General features: G+C 36.2%; 1 protein-coding gene across 8 annotated transcripts in view; it reads left to right on the plus strand.

Moving 5' to 3' along the window:
* INSC (INSC spindle orientation adaptor protein) overlaps positions 1-18,916 on the plus strand; it is a 128,536-nt gene extending 109,620 nt beyond the window's left edge. For 7 of the 8 annotated variants that reach the window (XM_085550195.1, XM_015864118.3, XM_085550196.1 and 4 more), the window contains 4 exons: positions 9,699-9,765; positions 12,039-12,194; positions 12,865-12,941; positions 14,700-18,916. In XM_085550195.1, the coding sequence (XP_085406321.1) occupies positions 9,699-9,765; positions 12,039-12,194; positions 12,865-12,941; positions 14,700-14,828 (429 nt within the window). In that variant the 3' untranslated portion in view covers positions 14,829-18,916. The remainder of the gene's footprint in view (positions 1-9,698; positions 9,766-12,038; positions 12,195-12,864; positions 12,942-14,699) is intronic. The other variant, XM_085550197.1, reaches the window with a different exon arrangement.
* Positions 18,917-20,701: the final 1,785 nt, after the last annotated feature.

The following is a 20,701-nucleotide window of genomic DNA, read 5'->3' on the forward strand; positions in this document are numbered from 1 at the left end:
ACTACAGATTACACTTTTATGGGTTACTGTCCATTCTGAATGATCAGATCATCCTGTCTGCTGAAATAGATACAGTAGAATTAAACTATACTAACTGTTGAAGCAGTTAAAGAACACAGAAAAAATATTCATGGAAAATATAGGAAAATACAATCTAACAATGATAAAATGTGAGAAAAGAGCACATCAAGCTTAGAGCTCCATTGCTCACATAGAACTTCAGGTAAAACATAGCATGCAAGTAGGGAAAAGCGAGTCTTGTTTTCATCTGTGTCATTTTCTATTATCAGAATGTCACAGAATGCCATTCCATACAGTCTTTCTAAGGACAGCTAACAGTGATTAGTTGACACCCTCCACAGTGGCATGGATAGCACTTTACTCAGAAGCTGAATGTTGGATGCATTCTTTGTTGCCTGCAGAAAGTGGTTTTCTGCTTGTGCAGCCCTGGGAATGTTTTGTCTTTTGATTTCTGAAAAGCTGTTTTATGCAAATGATAGTAAACTTCCTGACTTCACTGTCTGAAAACTGACCTCCTTTTTCAATTTCCAAGCAGTGTTAGCTTGGATGAAGTTAGAAACAAAAAACTGTGTTGCTGGCCTTAATGATAAACAACATAATAATTGACCATGTAATAGCAGTAGTCAGTGTTTCTGTAGCCAGAATTATTACAGTGGAATTACTTAATTTTATTACAGAATACTTTGTCAGATGAAGCCTTAATTTGCAGACAGCCTAACCTCTAGTTTTCCATTAATGTGGGTACAAGCATGTCCTCTGTTATTTTTCTTAATGTACGTACCTCTTTTTCTTTTTACCCCTGGATAGCAGTTTGTACTTGTATGGGAAACTGTTGATCACAGCCTGAACCTCTGATTAACCATCTGAGTCAAGCAATGAGCTTGACTCCACCTCTTCCAGATCTCATTTAATGTCTGACTACCACTAAGGCAGGATCTCTTTCTCTGGAGATCGCTCCTGTGTGGAGTTTACAGTGAGCCCTTCAACATTCATGAGCATTTCCTGTTTATCATTGATTATCTTTCTCTCATGATAATCTTTCATACAAAACATATGGTTTAACCTCTGTTTACCTGTCAACTGTGCACCTGTCAACTATACAGTACTATAAAGACACATCTTTCAGACAGGTTCCTGCCTAAATGCATGGAACATGTATGTGTTTAATGTGTGTGTGTATATATACATATAAACACACACACACGCACACACACATATATATATATATATATAAATAACGTCACATATCTTAATGGAGAGAAAGCATTGCCAGAAGAATGGTTCTAACAAAAATCTTTGTCACATAGGGCCCCTTTCATTTCAACCATCATCTTGGACTCTACATAGAAAAATATGAAATATGTATGTTTGTGCAAGGCATATTTATGTATAATAATTTTTTTTTTTCTCTGCATTCTCACTTGTCTCTTCAGTGTAGCATTCTCACCTCACCTGTGAAGCTGTGGAGGTAAAGTCTAACATCTTCTGATCTTCTGTTATTCAGGCTGATAAAGAATTAATGTGCAGTGAACACACTGATTTTAAAGTGCTTACTTCTAGGTCTAAAATCAGTGTTACTTTTTGAAAAAGTTTTAGGTGAAGAAAAGCTTTTAACTAGAAGGTGGAAACTGAAATAGTTACTACTTTTGTTTTTGCTCTCTTTTTTCCCCCTTCCTGAATTCTTTCCATTTTCCTTGGCATTTGGGAGGTGCTGCAGGCTCTGAAGCTGAGACCTTCTCTCTCATTTAAGATTGGAATCCCTTAATTTTTTTTCCTTTGCACGGATGTTTGCAGGGTCAAAAAGTGAGCCGAGACAGTTATTATTTGAAGATCAAGAAGTTTAGATGTTTAAATGTTTCCTAACTCTCAGTGAAAGACTTTGGAATCATTATTTTTAAAGAGAAGAATATTGACAGAACCCTTAGACTTATGAAGTTGCAGTACTCAACCTGTCTTTCTTGAATACTGGGAAACTTATAATTCATTGTCCATCGTTTATTTATTTATTTATTTATTTTTATTTTTATTTTTTGCTTGTTATGAAGATTCCTGGCTCCATTTTGTTAAATGGCTGTCCAGATTTTCCCTTATTGTTTGGCAGTCAACATGGTCTGAAGAAGGAGAACTTGAGGCTCAGAATTGCGTTTGAGCAATGAAGACTGTGTAAGATGCCCATCCTTCGCTACACTTGACAGAAGTAGGATACAAAATCATTGCTGATGAGGAAGGCAGTTGGTGGAGTCTTTCTTGCTTAGGGTTTCTAAATTCTAGGAGCAAAAGGGTAGTGCAGGAGGCTGCCTCTTCTGATTCCTCAGGAGAGGAATATCACTTCTACTGCTGAACCATCAACTGTTCTTTCCTAGGGAATAAATGCATGTGATACCCTAGGACTTTGTGGCCTATGGCACATCACATGGGCAGGCAGAGCAAAGGCTGGTGGTCTGGCTGTGAACTGTGCTCAGTAAACTGTATGCTAAAATTGTGCAATCTATTCTAGTATTTACTGGATCGTGCTGACAAAACATGTTTTCAGCTAATACAGTTTGAAATGGATACGTTATGTAATTAAGTTGTTAAATAGTGGACTTAAGAAATAAAGCAAGAAAGAAGACAACCACTAAGATGCAAAAATGAAAACTAGGCCCAAAGTCACATGACTTTATGTGAGCTTTAACCATGCCATTACTAATTTTCTGTGCAAGCCTGCAATTGTTTTCTCAGCATCCCTTTTTTTTTTAAAGAAAAGTAATCTCTTAAACACAAAATATTTTTGGGACAAAATGTCTGTTTAGTCATAATTCTGCCATGCACTTTCAGAATAGATGCAGTAAAATGCAACATGCAGCAATAAGTAAAACAAGAGACATAGTTGAAAGAGTGAAATCCTCATGTCAGCTGAAGAATTCTTTGCTAGTGGCTAGGGTTTTATTCCTGGGATCAATTCCCAATATTGTTCCTGCTCTGATTTTGAAGTAATAATTTAACTTCTCAGCATTTCTGTTTAATCATCTGTAACGTTGGGCAGGCAGCGCGCTTACTCAGTGTAAAACCTCTCTGGAGGAAACATGTTGTGTCAGCACAATTCATTGCAGTTTTTATTCTAAACCCTTGCCTGCTAGGTTCGCAGTACAATCAGGCTGGTGCTGGAGTAGAGTTATTTCCTGCAGAATCTAAACAGGATTCTGTAACAGTCATAAAACTGCAAGTCTGACATGGCTGTGTATGTGTTTTGCTACTTTTGTCTTCTTGGATTCATCACAGAATGTGACAACAGACCTCTAAAAGTCTGTTTTGTTCCATTCATCTTTTTGTCCAAAAGAGTATCACTACCCAAGTGAGGGCTGCAATTTCAGTCTCAGTTCTAAGCAGGTGAGCTCATAAGAGCGTTTCTACATATTATGATTCCTTTCCTTCTGTTTGCTTCTCATGTAGCTAACTGATACTTTATAGAATAGGCATTAGAAATGACTTCCCAATCGCTGTGCTTGAGTTAGTGGCAGTTGAACTAGTTCCTGAGCTCTTCTCCTCTTCTGAAGAGGGAGCGATTAACTTTTCTTTCACAAACTCAAATCATGATTCCAAGTAGACTAAATAAACTTGTTTCCAACCACTGTGCATAAGCTTAGGCCAAATTATGCTCTCCTACAGGGAGACAAGTCTCCTATAGGGAGACAAGGTACCTTGCATTGAGCGAATCGGTTCCACAGTCTTAGAAAATTTCTGCTAACACAAAAAGTGTCTTAGGGATGATCTTTTTTTCTCCAGCATTCCTTCTGAAACAAAGGAAACTGTGGCCCCGGAAGCAAGGGAAGAGACAGTATGAATCTCCTCCACTAGCTCAGAGCTATAATGCCTGGTTTATGGATTCCTGTTCACCATGTGAGCCTTTCAGGATCCGTTTCCCATACACTTCTTTAAATCAAAAAATGTGAGAATTTTGCCCACTCCTTGGCTCCTTAGTTAGCACTATGAAATAAAATAGATAAAAGAGTAGTAGAGACATCCTTCCTACCACAGGGGAAGATTCATTTCGCTTTAGCGTCTGATGCTCGGCCTTAACATTCCAAGACTGCGGTTCCCACATGCAGTCTCAGAGTAGACATGGAGTTCACAGGAGATCCTGCCTCTAAGTGCTGTTATTTTTCCATGGGAATATTTTCCTCTTCCAATGAGATGGCAGAAAGACCCTATTTGTGTATATTTTTTTCTTTGTTTTCGGGAAGAAAACTGAATTTCCAATCACAGAATGGGTACCTATCCCCTGGGAGTTAAGTTTTTCACTTAAATTTTCATGTCCCAGAGAAAATTTCTAGAGTTTTCTTAACAATGTGTTTCCTCCCAATAGCATCCTGAATGGTCCTTCTACCTCAACATAATGTAATGCCTGTACCTGAACCCTGCTGTATATGTTCTTTTGCTATCTCCCTATTGGCTGAGGTCAAATTGTGAATATTAACTGTTTAATTTGCATTCAAAGTCCCTCTTCCTTCTGATTAGTTATCGCATGTGTCTTTCTTCCCGAAGATGGTTATTCGGGACTTTGTAGAAACAATCTGATTTATCCTTATATCATTAATTTAAATTAATTACCAAATACAATATGTAGCGAAAATTAATTTTACTTAGTGATGAATCAGCCCTAAAGGAGTAATTATCTAAGAAGATTAGCAGTTCTCTATTGATCTATTTTGCCACTCAATTAAATTATTCAGTAATTCTTATTTTGAGCTTGTGACTTTCTGTTTAATTTGGGACTATCAGTAAATGCCTACTGGACAGTCTGCCTTTACTGTCAACAACAGTATATTAGCATCTCACTTTCCTCCTCTGTAGATCTTTTCCCAAAAATAAGCTAAGTGACCCTCAAATGTGGAAGATATTGGCCCTTTAACAATCTGAAATGTGTGCTTTCATCCTTCAAATCCTGCTGCAATTTTCTTCCCGAGGAGCTGGTTTCATACTAATGAGAAACACTTTAAGATCATCTTATATCTCCCATTAAGGGTGAGTTATCTCAAGCAGTAAAGAAGCCTTCTGTTTTCTATGTGTTCTTTGGGTTTAAACCTCTTTGTCACTTAAAGCATTTGAGTTTCACACTCACAAGCGTGTGCATCTGTGTTTATAGAAAACATTTTCGGCTAGTTTTCATTTTTGTTACTACTGGTCAGTACCTTTATTTACCAGTTAATGAACATTAGTCACCATTACTTCTTTAGAAAGAGAAGTGTTATGATGTTAAATGGTTTTAGTGAGAAACTCTCCAGGTTGACTGATGCCTCTGGAGTTTTTTAACATTTTAAAGATTCTTAACCTTAGCTTCCCAAATTTGTATTACTCTTGACAACTGTAGTTCCTAAAGTTCAATGCAAAGTAGACCACAGAAATGAAAAGAAAGGTTTGTTGTATCAATATGTGTGAAAGGCTGGGTGAGGGAAAGGAAAATGTGCAACTTCAAATGTTTTGGTTGATTTTTTAATTTAGTTTATTAAACAACAATAATAAACACTGCCAATTATAATAAGTTACATTGTCACTAGAGAGGGATGTATCTGTGTTTACTATTCATTCTGCTCATAGAAGTATACTGATATTTAGTCAGATTTTTAACTAATTTCCAGAGCAACAGTAAAAACATTAATACGGTGCTGTACTGATTTCTGAAAAGCCTGAAATGTCTCTATTATTTTTAAACGTATTTATTAAATAGAGAACATTTGCACGGATCTAAACTGGCTTTTAAGCTCAGAGAACAAACCCTTTGGTCTCATTTTAGCCTTGTAATAAATCATATTAGTGGGACTATTTGCATGTTAATATTTTTATTAATTGCCACCTTTTCTCAGGGTGCCAAAATAGAAGCACATCTGACAGTTCTCTTGCTGGCATTTTGTGTTTTACTGTTTCACTACCTGGCACGTGTAAGTGGGCAGTGCATAGCACATATTAGCAATTGGGTGGTGAATGCAGAGATAAACCCCAGAGACCTATTCCACTGATTACTTTTAGTAGTGCAATTCATGCAATGCTGACTGGAATTATTCAGCTTTCATCCGGAGGCACGCAAATGTCTTAGTTTTATATTTGTTTACCACGTCCATTTTTCCATGGTCTTCATTACTTCAGCATTTGAGAATTAGAATTCTTCAGTGTTCCCTTGTGAGTTAGGACTGGTATTGCAAATTCTTTTGGACAAATAATTTCTCAAAATAGATACAATCTAACTGAGAAACTAGCAATAAAGTGTCTCAGAAATAATTGTGCTGAAATGCTTGAATTTTATAGAACTAAAAAGCTTAGGCAGCTTAAATTTCCTAAAAGAAATTTAACACCAAGTCAAAATAAGCCAAGTTTTTGACTGGACAGAGAAGGACTGAAAAAGAGCTATGAAACCATGACCAAAAAACAAAGCCCCTCAAAATACTACTTATGTTGCTGTAACTACTTTTGCAATTGGAATCTACATCTAGGAATTCTATCAAGTTGCAAAGTAACAGTTTTACTTTTCAAATGGTCCAAAACTGTCATAAATGTTTGCTTTACCTTGAAATAAAGCACATTATTCTCTTCTGAGAGGCAGAGAATAAATCAGAGACATGTGGTTTCAACCACAGTCTGACAGATATGGCTTTAGACTAGTGACTGAACATGGAAAGATCTGAATTGTATGGGCAGTCATTTTAGCTTCTCTGAACAGGGCTCAAAAAATGTCTGTCCTTCCATATAAGACTACTAAATAGTTCAGCAACAAGCACGCTTTATAAAAGTATCTCCTTCTCTTCCTGTACTTCATATTTCCCTGTTGACAGCTCATCTAACAGAGTTTATGGATTTTTATTTCTTTACTACCTATATAGTTATTTTGTACAATTCTCATTCACTACAGTCTATGAATCGGAAATTCCAGTTCCACATTCTGCAGTATTCCCTGCAGAGTCCAAGAGCTCTAGATTCTGAGACCCCCTGCTCTGCAATTAGCCTCTGCCTATGTTTTCAGCTCCCACAGAGAAAGCTGCAGCCACCAGATTTATCTAAGTCCTTCTATCAGAGATGAGCACCTGAAAGTTTTGGTTGGTCTGGATAAGTGAGCTCACAGTGGACTTAGCTTGGATTAGTCTATTGGAGTGACCTGCTGGAGCAGAGATATGAGAGACAGAAAGGTCAGGATCCAGCTCCAGAACAGGTCTGCTTAGTACACATAGAGAAACCAAGATAGTGAACTGCTGCTGGCTGGGATTAGTGTTTGAAGTGTATGGTTTCTAAAGCAGTACATTAAGAAACTTGCCTCAAGTTTGACGGCAGATTCTGAGATCAGATATTATGTCAAGAATTCTCTACATGGTGAAGCAATTGCATGTTTTTGGTTTGTTACTGTTTTTGCTTTCTCCTCTGGAAAATAAAGTCTGATAATATTTGCTTAATAGCATATGTGCAAACTCCACATTTCAATAAATTGCAAAGGTTGGTGGAATTTGCAGGCCTCAGCATAGGCTTTCCAGATGCTTCTGGAAAAGTTCTTATTGGTTTATAATCAACTATAAATCCTAAGGAAATCTTGCTACATTAATACCAGTGCTCAGAGGAGTGTTCTTCAAAGCAATTTGAGTCTACTTACATTTCTGTTTTCCTCTAAAGACTTTACCCTTAGAATTATACACCCTTGAACTTCGGTCAGTATTACAGAGGAAGATTTTATATAGGTTGCATGTATAGTGAATTCTAAAAGAAGCAAATACAGCAGAAATACAAAATTTTAAGTCAACTCCTTATTCAGCTTGCCTGTTATGTGTTCATGTATGCTTTTTCATGCTTACATTGTTAACATGATGCTTCTGGGAAAGAAAATCTATCCACGTGGCATGAGTTAATAGTTTAACTGCCTTTAGAGTCCTAAGATATTAAAAGACAGCTTAAGCAGAACCTGATATTTATTGATGGGAAGACTTAAATGTTTTGCACAAGGTTGTGTATAAAGCCTTTTGGCACTAAATATATAGCAAAATAAAGGGGCTGTGTAATCAATACGAAGGAGACTGAAGTATAGATGTAACCACCATGAAAATAATTTTTGGTGTAGAAAGAAATACACAAAATATTTTTACATATGAAAATACTTATTAGACAAAATAACTTGCAGCAGTGGAATAATTGGCACATATTCAAATTATGGTTAATTGAATTCTTCATCTGTGGCTTGGAGAGCCACATGGGGTACAGACTCTGCATAGAGGAAGTAATTTTCATTAACAGGATATAATTTAGAACGAGAAAACACATACACTCTGCCTGAAACACTGTTAATAATTAATATGGAATAAATACATAGACATATACTGAGTTACCATATTTCTACCTGTCACTCTAGAGTTTCAGCAACTCATTTGCATCCTAAGTAAGTATATTTATTCAGAGAGATGACACTGTAACACTACCTTTGAAAGTGGAAGACCTTTATGTCACAGCATTGAAAATGACTCATCCTTTTTACTGAGATGGCAAAGTGAGATCAGAATCATGATTTGATCTACTTGCATCACTCTAAGAAGTTTGCTTGCCTCTGAACAAACAGTGTACAGGTACAAAGCTGATAAGCAGTTCTCAAATTGATCATTACTTTTGAGGCTGAGCAGTATTTCTTAACTACGATAGAGACAAAAGGAGCCTTTTAGGAAAATATGCTTCCTCGATTTTGTATTCTACATATATATAATATTTATTATTTTCTCTCTTACATATTTTGTTAATGTTGAGATATATTGGCATATAGGAAGCAAGTTATTTGTAGACTAAAGTATAAAAAAAACATAACTATTTTGCATGATGAATGAAAGTATATGATATCAGTGAAGGGAATGGATGAATGAAAGCCAAAAAGTCTATGTGATTCAAGCTCTGTCAGTGGCTCAATGCATAATTTTTAAGCAAGCTGCATTGCACCTAATCCTAAAATTGATTAATATTATTTTGGATAAAAAATTCTGTATATCAGAATCTCACATGGGCTTCTCAGTGCAGAACTTGATTTTGGTCTTAGCTCAGGGAAAGCGGAAACATGCTTAAGACAAGCTCCATTTGGGACAGAGCTTTAACATGCACGCAATCTATGGCTTCAATAAAACTGAAAAGTGTTCCTTCGATGATCCTTTGAATCATGTTGAGGACTCCTCAGTGTTTCAGCTGAACCTTGAAGCAGAAGGGTAATGAGTGCACATCTTAAAAGTACGTGATACCGTAGACCTTAACATGCCCTGTGAACTCTGCCTGAGCAGGAACGTGACTGCAGACATCCGAGGGAGGGCAGCTACTGGAGGAGTCTTTGTAGGGCCTCCAGGCATTTTGTTTGGTTGTTATTATAAATGCTTCTTTCTCTTTCTTCTAATTTGAGCAAACAGTTGTTTTGCAGCGTGGATTTCCATGGCATGCTTTTATGCATGAGTATAGTAAGAAGTGCAAGAAAAAGATACTTCATTTCTCGTTTTGTCTGGGTTTCAATTATCAGCCATATGTAAGATAAAGAACATTGAGAGATAAGAAGTGGGAACAGACTGTTAATCTATATGAATGCTTTTTAGTTCTACTCATTTTGTCAGATTTCTGCCATATTATTTTATACACAGTAGTCCTATTTAGTCTTTCTGAATTGTAATGCCACACTTAGTATTTCCTGTTCTTTTTAACAGGTGGTAACAATATTGGCAAACATGTCTGTCTTGGACCAATGTGCTTCAGAAATCATTCAAGGAAATGGTATGTATTTTAACCAAATTACATTCTGCCTGTGTTTGTGGAGAATACTTGAAAGGAGGCAAAATTATTAGTTAAAGGAGAAAGGCTTCACAACTAATACTTCACTTTGCATCCTGTCTCTGCTGGATATTTCACGTTGCTGCAGGATGCAAAGTGTGTCTTGAGCTTTTTCTTTGATAGGGAATTCATGTTTTGCCATTGTATTGGCTGCTGTTTTGACTCTGGCTTGAAGGTGATACCATGTCTCATCACTACTAATGATATATTCCAGGAAACTCTCACCATTGGTCTTGTATTGATTCAATATGTTCTGATGAACTTGCATATGACATTCTTTCTGTACCTCTGCGAGCATTTGTGGGACCTACCTAGTGCAAACTTTGTGTCATTCCAACACTGCCACAGTCATTTCCATTGCATCAAAGCCAACACTCAACTTCACACAGAGTTCCCTGGTTGTAATTCACAGATTTGTACAGATGAGCTGGCCGAGATGCTTTTCACTTCGTGATGTGACAGCTGTACAAGGCCATTTGCCACATGGCTTGTCTTTCACATTACTGTCACCATTGATGAAAAGCATCACCCACAGCCTCACTGTGTCAGTATTCATTGTTTGGTCTCTATAAATGTTCAGCAAATGTCAGCATGGAGGAATTTAATTCCACACCTTTGTTTCATCTGGACTTTGTCAGATGCCATTTTGTCAGACTGCCCCTCTGCTGCCATCTGTCACATGGCAACAAAATGGTGGGAAGGTTCAACTTCTACAGCCATACCACCAGCATTCATCTCTGATGTTGTGGGCCAACATAATAACATAGGAGGAATCACTTTCAGTAGCCCTTGTAATACTGGATTTAGTTGTTTCTTGTATTCCAGTGGAAAATATGAGTTCTGAGCACATAAATATGACTGACAAGGTTCAGACACAACTAATTTGCATGTTGGGATCCACGTTTACAGAGAGGTAGCATGCATGGAAAATTTTGCATGCCCTGGAGATAAGCAGGTTGATTATTTAGTTTGGGTATCTGTTTCCTAGAGCACACCAGAAGCTGTTTTGTTGTTGGGAAAGGTGTTTAATCACGATTCCACAAGAGAAGAAAGATCATAAAAAGGCAGGCAAGAATGAAGTGCTTTGTAGCACACTGGATCATTTGTAGCACATAGGATCATTGCTATGAATGAACTCCAGCAAGTTGTTGCGTACTCATTATAGACTATACTGGATCTGTGTTCATACTACTGGTGAACTGTGACTAGAAGTAATAAAAAATAAAGACACAATACAAATAGCCCATTCTCTTTCCTAAAAGAATACAGAAGTGTTTTCTCTAATCTCCCTCAGTGAAACATGTAATTAATGAAAGTGTGTATGTGATAAAGTTTGTGTATATTCTCCTTAATGGAAGTTCATGCAGAAGCATTTGCCCCCTGGCTTTTCAGAAGGGCTGGCAATCATCTTGTGTGTGAAAGCTTCTTGTGTTTGCCGAATACTGTGATAATTAGATGCTGGTCAGAAGCCAGACTTACACGTGCACTACTGAGAAGGACTTTAAAATCTTATAGAGGATGGGTGGATTTTCTTCCCAACTTTGGCTTATTTTGAATGTCAATTGATCATTATCTCGTTGTGTGATTCTGGTGCTAATTCTCCTAATTATTTATGCAAATGTTCTAATGGTTAAAATCCTCTGATGCTACCTAAAGTAATCTGAATTTCCTAATGGCATATGGAGTCTAATAGCACATAATTGTCCTTACAGTTAAAATAACTTAGAAAATATAAATCAGCACAGTCTCTGGTTTTCTCCTGCTACAATATGAGTATCTACTCCTACAGGTAAAAAAAAAGTTGAGAGAGCCAACTTTCCAAAAGGAAAAGTTCATTTAGAAACCAGAAATATATTCCTACTGTTTTTGAGGTTAGTGACAACCTTTAGGCTAGTTTAAATGCAATTAAAGATTATGCATCTAGTTTTCACTATTTTATTTGAGTCAGTGTGAATTCAGGCTATTTCAAAGCAGCCTGAATGGAAGAGGAGTTAGTGCATTTTCTAGTTAAGAAATTTCTGTGGTTTCCTGGTGAAAACAAACATTTGCATATCAGATGGGCCTAAACACTGATGGCAAAATTGCAGCTCACAGTTACGCATTTTTCATGCCCTGATCCAGTAGTGATTGCATTTACCTAACTTTCTATTTCCCTTTACTATTATGAAGTGATTTTTCTTGGAGATAAGCTAACGATGGCTCTTACATCCTTGTAGGTATTCAGCTTTTAATGGAAATGCTCTTTGAAAGGTCATCTTCAGGAAATTCAGCAGAAGTTGCTGCTTGTGAGCGAGTTCAACAGAAATCTGCAGTTACGCTGGCACGGCTCAGCCGGGATCCTGAAGTGGCAGATGCAGCTGTAAAACTCAGCTGTAAGGACCTGTTACAGCTAGGACATTTAATGGAAAACTGAGAAAGAGGGAGGAACTGCCAGTCAAGGAGAAGCTATTTCCATTTTTTAGCCTCATTTGGTACAGTTTGCAGAATAGGTTCCCTATAAAATCTCTTTAGAAAGTGAGGGGGTTGTACTAAATGAACCTCTGGCTCAGTTCCCAGAGGAACCTGAGGGGCAGCTTTCACTCAGTGCATAGCAGTGGCAGACTGTGACAACTCAGGACTATCTCCCACTCTTCTTTATTTAAAGCCTAGTTCAGGATCCAACAATGGGCATAAAACTCAGATTCCTGCAAATTCCCATGTGATGAATCTGATGGGAAGCCACATATTCTTTTGGAGGCAGGTTTTTAAAGGTGTGGGAGGGTCAATGGGGAAGAAATGGACTCATGATTTTCATTCTGAAAGAGCAACAAAGGGTAAAAACAATGTATTTCTTGTTCTTGATTTGTGACAATTAATTGTGAACTGCTAACTCCATGGAGGGTCCCTTAATTATTTGCATAGCACTTTGCATTAGTGAGCATATCTGGTAAGGGAGATAAATATTAAAGTTTATAAGGGAGAAAGACCTTTTATTCTTATTATCTCAGAAGAAGTAATTTGTGTTTCTAAAATATTTTTCCCAATACTCTTCTGTGCTTTCAGGTATTCCTCGCCTAATTAAACTTTGCAGATCACCAACTGAAAGAAATAACAGCGATTCTGTTTTAGTAGCATGCCTGGTAGGTACCTTTTTACCATCTTCTTGTGCTTATCCTGAAATATGGATCAAATGCAGCCTTCTCAATTTCAAAATGCGTATGCATTGCAAAAATATTTTAAATTCTTGCCAGGACATTAACTATAATACTTCACTGTGTCAATAATTTTTCCTCTAATAGAAGATTTAGACACATGTATAAATGACTTCATGTTACTGAGCAGACAACAATTTCACTGGAATGCTTTGTAATTTAAAGTTTAAATCATTCTTAAACTTCATTCTCTGATGACTGTCTTTGCTGAAATAAGTCCTGTCTTCGCAGCGGCAGTAGCCCTTTATCTATGTGCATGAGCACACATGCATGTAGGTGTGAAAATATTGAAGTAAAATGACCAAAGAGAGAAATGGAGATTTGTTTTCTCTACAATCCATTTTTTACCTAAGGCTCTCACACAATACTGAGCTCAGCCAAGGAGTGACCAGCAGGTTTACACTGCTTAAGAGAAAAATCCTTGCTGCTTGCTGGCCCCGGTTGGTTATTGTAGCTTTGGTTAACACCTACCTTGCACATGAGAAGTTTTGTTCATTTAAGCAGATCTTGTTTAGTGTGAAAAAGGTTTGAATCTGAGCACAAGAAATTCTGCAGTTATTCCACATATGAGCTGAGTGGTTAATCTTGCATGACTTGAGCAGAGGCCGCAAAATGACAGCAGTAACCTGGGCAGTGACTTTCCTGCTGCTCTGTCTCACCGGAGTTCACAGAATTACAGGGGCTGGAGGGGACCTCAATATCACCAAGTCCAAACCCCTCCTAAAGCAGGTGCCCTACAATCACAAAAATTGTGTTGCACATTCCCTGAATTCATACATATTGCTTGAGATGTTACCTGCTTGTCTCAGCACTTCTGCTTCTCTTAGTGTTTTAGCAACTGCAAGATGACACTTTCTGTAAACATGGCAAAATATTGTGCTTGAGACAGATACGCTGCCTCAGGCTCATAGCTGTTGTCACTGAAATCTAAGGGCTTGCACTGTTTGGTATTTTTAGCTTGCTTCTTTAGTTTTTGTGCATTTTGGAGCAGGTGATTAACTGTTGTGGTAATGTAGCACTGATAAACACTGTGAGGACAGCCCATCACATCTGTCAGACCTTACTAGCTTAAAAACAACTTTTGTTCTTGAAGAAAACAAGCCTCTGTTCAGTTCCATCTATAGTGTTACCTTGCTGAAAGGTACGCAACTATATATTCTTATCTGTTGAGAAAAAATAATTTCTTAGAAAAGGAAAGGTTGAAGACAACAGTGTGATCAGAGCAGTTTGTTGTTTAGTTTCATAATCTGAAAAGCTAGCAGTTTTGTTTGTTCCCAGATGGTCTGACATGTTTGGCTTCTTTCTACTACTCTTTTATCTGAAAGACCTCTATTCCAGACATTGCTTAAAACTTCAGTGGGAGAAGTTCACAATCAAAATGCTCTGGCTGTCACTCACATGTTCTTTCCTTTAGTATCCCACTGTCCCTGCTGCTCATGTCCAGGAATAATCTGCTCACAAAGAATTGTCTTTTAAGGGCTCGTTCTGAGGGAGGATTCATCTGATAGTTGAGGACAGCAGCGGAAGATTAGCTTTATAAAAGAGGCCATGTAACTGAGTTGAGTTGAACCCTTTTGAGTCTTGGCTGCTACTTGGGGATTGTTATAATGGATTCCTGAAATGAATACTTTCTCAAAGCTTAAATGCAATAACATTTTTATTTTTTATTTTATTTTATTTTTATAGGCAGCCTTACGAAGACTAGCAGTTATGAGTCCGGATGGACTTGAAGATTCAGATTTTCAGCAGCTAGTAAAGCCCAGGCTTGTGGATTCCTTCCTACTGTGCACAAATATGGAAGAGAGCTTTGTATAAATGTGAGCCAAAAGCAAAATCTTTGAAAAAGAGTCAAGATAACACTTACATAATGAGATAATACATACTCAGTTTTACTTAGATTTAGTACTATAGGTATTTATGACTTATTTATTTTAAAACCATTATCATGTGGCTTGTGGACAAAAGTTACGGAATAGGCAAACTTATTTCTGTGGTTTGTAAGTTAAATTAAAAACAAAACAAAGCAATAACACAAAAACTTCCTATACTAGGACATATTAGGAGATTTTATCATTGCAGCCTGACAGTTACTGTCATGTTTAGTAGAACTGAGAGAAGGTAAAGAAGCCAAGAATTTGGTGCTCTTATTTTAATGCTTCTAATGGCATCTTATTGCTGATGTTTTTCTGTAGTTAGAACATTTTTCAGTTTTTTCAGCAAATGCATTAGTCTGTTGCATTTGCTTCATCAAAAGAGGAACGATCCTTAAGGCTGTAAGTATATACTTTGATATGAATGGGATGTTACTAAGTCCAGTTCCTCATCATTCTGTTTTTTAATAGAGTTCTAAAGATATGTAAATGATTTTTTTCAGAAATTTTTCAAATATTGGCTTGGCATTATGTTAGAGGGCATTTCTAAGCTGCAGTGAAGGTGTGCTTCATTAGCAGATATGTAAGTACAGACAACTTTTATTTGCATGTACTGATATTTTGTAAAGAAATGAAAAGACTGTAGAAAAGTCTTCATGAAATCAAACCTATCGTCAATGTGAGATTTAGGATCATTACACACTAATAATCTTCCCTCCTTTCCAAGCCTTCCAAGAAGTGGAATACAGACATGTATTTAATACTCAATTTACTACTTTAATGAAAAATTTTGCTTGCATACATTAAATAATTAGAACAGATAATTGCAACTTGAATTTCCTTTTTTTTTTTTAAGCTAGTCTTGTATTTCTAAAACTGTGAAACAGGACTTCCAAGAACTCTTGGAGTTGATACAAGATGATTTTAACAATAGATTACAAGAAAAAGAATAGAGTTACTTTTAAAAAGAGATTTATCTTTTTTCATCATGAAGCTATATGCATTTACAATTAGTCCTCTGGCAATATCCTGAGTGTTTATTGCCCCAGCTTTGTGCAAAACATTCTGTAAGTTATGAAAGTATGTGTTATTTTTTCTTGATGGTTTGCATCCTTTGGTCTGGATCATTTTGTGATCGAAAACTTTAGGGTACTAGGACATATGCCAAATAAATAAGTACACTTCTTTACAGTACTTACTACATAGATATCTTAAGCAACTTAATTAATGTTTAGTTAGAATTATGTGGTTTTTAGGTGACAGGCACAAGAAAATTGCTACACTGTGTTTGCCTTCCATGTTTTCTTTGTCTGAGGAATCTCCCTTCCTTCAAGCAGTGGTAAATAGTGACCACCTTTTCTTTTACTCTAGAATAATAGTGGTTTAAGAAATCTCTGCCTTAATAATCTTCTTAGCAACCTCTTCATCTAACTATGAACTCTGTCTTAACTGCAGTTTTAAAAGCTTTAAAAGACACACAAGAATGTCTGAAGCAACTATTCAAAGATAACAGTGGATCAGATGTTTCACAAATGTGATTTCCTGGTAAGAGAAGAGATGAATTCTACTTTGTTTGCATACTTTAAGGCAGCTCCCTAAATGTCTGACAGTAAGACATATCGTACTGTATAGCATTCAAATTATCACACAAGTGACTGACAACATTTTCTCCACATAGCAGAAATGTGTGTATGCTTTAAATAGTAGTATCAATATTCTTCATGTAAAACAGTGAACTCAAAACTTTTTCTAAGACCTTATTATGTTCATTTCTTATGCTGATAATCTTTAACAGAATACAATCTAACAGAAGCTTTTGCTTAATGCTGTGTTGAACATCATTCTGTTAACTGCAGCTAACATTAGAAACTATTTTTTGTAGACAGGGTAGAGTTTACCCCATAATAGATGGTTTTAAAATCACATGAAAAAGAAAAAAAAAAATAAATTGTGGGGCATGTACATTTAGAAAAGAGCAGAGATGATCTCATGATCAAGGCAGTGGGGTTGCTTTATGATCACTAAAGCACAGTTGTGTTGTAAAATTGAGAGCCCCAAATTCAATTTACACTGACCCTGCTTGGGAAGGTGGCAGTGGACTACAGATGGTTAGTGCAAATGTAACTGTCACTCTTGTGGAAAGGGTGTGTAGAATGATCAGACTCTTGGACAGTCATTGCTCATAGATCAGAATCATAAATAAAAACAGGGAAATTTCAGTGCTTCCAAGGCAAAAAGGACTAATTTCTGGGTCTTCAGCAGTGCTGCTGGTTGTTGGTTGATGGTTGCATGCTTGTGTGCATATATATACACACCTATGTATATATGTATACATTTATCCCTTAATCTCCTTTTTCTCTCTTTTTCTCTCTCTCTCTCTTTTTTTTTTTTTAATAGAAGCAGGTTGTTCTAAAAGTGTTTTATATACATAAAAATAATTCGAGAGCACAATCAAATGTAGCAGAAAAAATATAATTTGGCTGCAACTGGAAATCAGAACAGTGCTTTTCAGAATATATATATATATATATATATATATTTCTTTCAACAGTGTCAGTCTTTGGAAACAGAAAAAGAAAATTAATATGCTAGGCATGGGCACAGCATCAGTTCTCATGCCAATGCATCCTGCAGTCTAAGTCAAGGATGTAAAAGCTCCATAACAACCTGATTTTTGTTCTTGTGAGACCTGACTTTTGCTTATAACAATAGTGAGTATAATAGCACTGGACTCAGTCGTGTCTTAGCTAGGCAGGAATTACTCATTCCACTGAAAGTTGAATTAGAAATTAATGAAAAGAAATAATCATAATAATCATGGATAGTTTATAACGATCTGTCCTGTAAAACTCTTTACAGGATATATTGGTACAATCAAAAAGGCGTTATATTTTCAGTACAGTGTCAAGTAATTTATTGTCCACGCATGTAAAGTAAATTAGTGTAGCTATTAAGAATATGCCATTATGACCCATAACATTTTTCAAGCCATTTCAAACAGGTCTCAAAAAATATTCAATGAGCAGGCCAGTAGGAGCAAAGGAGTCAACTTTGCTCTCAGGTACAACCAAATTAATTGACTTTACTACAAATACTCTCTGTTTATAAGGATGTAGCCATAATTCTGAGTACATATTGCCTGTTTACTTGTATTCATATTATAAATGTAGCTGTTTACAGAAAGAAAATACACTTGAATGAATCTCATATTTGTAGGTGAAAATATATATATTGAAAGAACCAGTTCAGAACCACTGTCGCTTAACTGTCATTGAAAACATTTTTGCTAGGTCTGAAATTTTCATCTAAAGTTGTGCACTTTATTTTTATATATGCTAGAGCTTATGGAAAAATAGTCATCCTGCTTCCTTTCTTCTTCATTTATTAAGAATTTAAAAGTCGTTATAAATATGAAATATCTTTTTTTTCCTTTTTTTTTTTTTTTTCTTCTTTTTCTGATAAGTTCTGGATCAACAGTGTTTGCTTTGACAGTCATTTTCAGTTTTTTACTTTTTAAAGTGTATATTTTAAGAATAAAAATGCTTAATGTCAACATAGTATGAAACAAAATACTTCATGTCAAGAATATCACTGAAGTGTGCTGTCTGGTGTATAAAAATTAGGGCTCTGTTTATATCTATTGTTAGTAGAGTAAGAAGTCAACTGTAATATCTATATATAACCCATATATGTGGACTCATTACTCCATAGAGAATGTATGTAATTTGGGTATTAGCTTAGTCATCCTGGAAATGGAATGTTATAATTGCTGGAACTGTTTTAATTTCATCTAAATTGTTCTGAAAATTCTAGTTTTTGTATGCTTTTAGAAATGCTGGATAAGTATGTGGTAGACTACAGAATTCTTAGTAAATGATTTATGTTCCAATGGCTTTGGACAGTGTGTTCTATTTCTAGCTTTATCTTGAACTGTTTAATGATTTATGCAGCCAAGGCAATTGTTTGTCGAATATATTTTTTTCTCAGATTTTTTGTGTGTGTATATTTAATACATGAATTATTTGTGTGGTATGTTAATTGTCTGACCTTTTCTGTTTAAAATAACATTTGTATCTGGAAGAGGCAAGAAAATATCTTGGTAAATTGGTTGACATACCTATTTTCTAGGGCTATCTATTAGTGTCTGTAAGAGGATTTGGTCTGCAGTAGGTCACACTGCCTTATAAGAAGGCTGACTGTCTAACTTGAGTGGCTTGTTCTAAATATCTGTCTTGAATATCACGCTTCTAAGCTGTGTCCTTTAAAATAACAACAATGAACTGCCAAAATCACAGAACTGCAGATGGAAGGGACCTCAAGGGACTGAGTTCCCCTCCCCCCAGCTCCCCTGCTAAAACAGGTACCCTCCAATAGGTTGGACATGAACGTGTCCTGACGGATCTTGAATATCTCCATAGAATAAAACTTCACTACTTCTCTGGGCAACTGGTTCTAGTGCTCTGTCACCCTTATAACAAAGAAGCTCTTCTGCACAGACCATCCTGTGCTCACCTTTTAGGTTGTTTCTCCATCTCAAAGGCCTTGCACCTTTCCTTTGTCCACAAATGCTCCCACTCCATCATAGAAGGCCACAGTTCTCCAACATATCCTGGCATAACATATTATCCTGGGCAACATGTGAAATACCAGAGTTAATAAAAGCCCATACATATCAGAAGGGCTACTGCTCAATAGGAAAAAATAAAAATCAAAGCAAACAAACAAAAACCCTCCTCAAACCCAGTATCCCTTATTTCCCAAAAGGTAATAAATAGAGTTTGGAGTAGAAAAAAAATCCTCTTAAATTTCCAGCTTTGGTTTTACAGTGATATTTTATTGCTATTGTCCTGTCTCCATCTGGAAATTTGTCTGCTTTCCCTTCATTAGTATGGAAGATGTCAAGATAATTACAGTTACAGTAATAAATATTTTTCCTCGAACTCAGAATGTTTATCTCTATAGACAATATTAAATAATAAAAGATGACAAAAACTGAAAAATGGAAGCTGAATTAACAAGACTTAAAAAGGTTTCTCCTTAGAAATGCATTCCTGTGGAAAAGTATATTAAAACAAGAGCCTGATTAAACAGCTTCTTAATGAGGGAGAAAACTGAAAAATTGTGTGAAGATGTTCCTCTTCAAAGTTATAAAAAATTTGTTATGGTGATAGACAAATCTGATATTACTAGCTCTTAAAGGTCAAGAGAACTTCAGAAATGGTGTATTCAGGAGTTTTGCACTTAACTGTTTGAGATGATGAGGTGAGAATTTTATAAATTAGTAACATGAGTAATATATGTACATCTTAAAAGCAGAATCCATTAAGGTGTGATTTCACAGATGCCATTGCTTGACTGTAGGCCACAGTGACAGAAGCTGGACCAAACTAAATTTCTTTACTGCTTTTTTCATGGTTAGTGTCAAAAGGGAAAACAGTGTTGACAGAGCAAACAGCATTTCAATAGTTCCTTGTCAAAATCTGTGTTTTGTACTTCTGCACTTGACTAGGCAGATATCAGTCTTGGACCACAGAACAGCAGTAAGTAAGGAGACTTCATTACACACAGAGGTTGGGACCTAAGAGCATTGTGAGTAACATGGTGATTACTGAGGACTTTTTCTAAATGTCTCAAACCATTATTGGAAACCATGCTAATATGTTATAAGTAACACTTTCTTAAATATCGAGAACATTCTTTCTATCAGTGCTGCAGATGATGATATATATATATATATATATATATATCATATATATATATATATATATATATATATATTTTGCTTCACAGTTGTGCTTCTTTCTGATTGATTTTCTC

The sequence above is a fragment of the Coturnix japonica genome, chromosome 5 (genome assembly GCF_054131305.1).
Source record: "Coturnix japonica strain WE chromosome 5, WE-NBRP24, whole genome shotgun sequence".
Classification (NCBI taxonomy): Eukaryota; Metazoa; Chordata; class Aves; order Galliformes; family Phasianidae; genus Coturnix; species Coturnix japonica.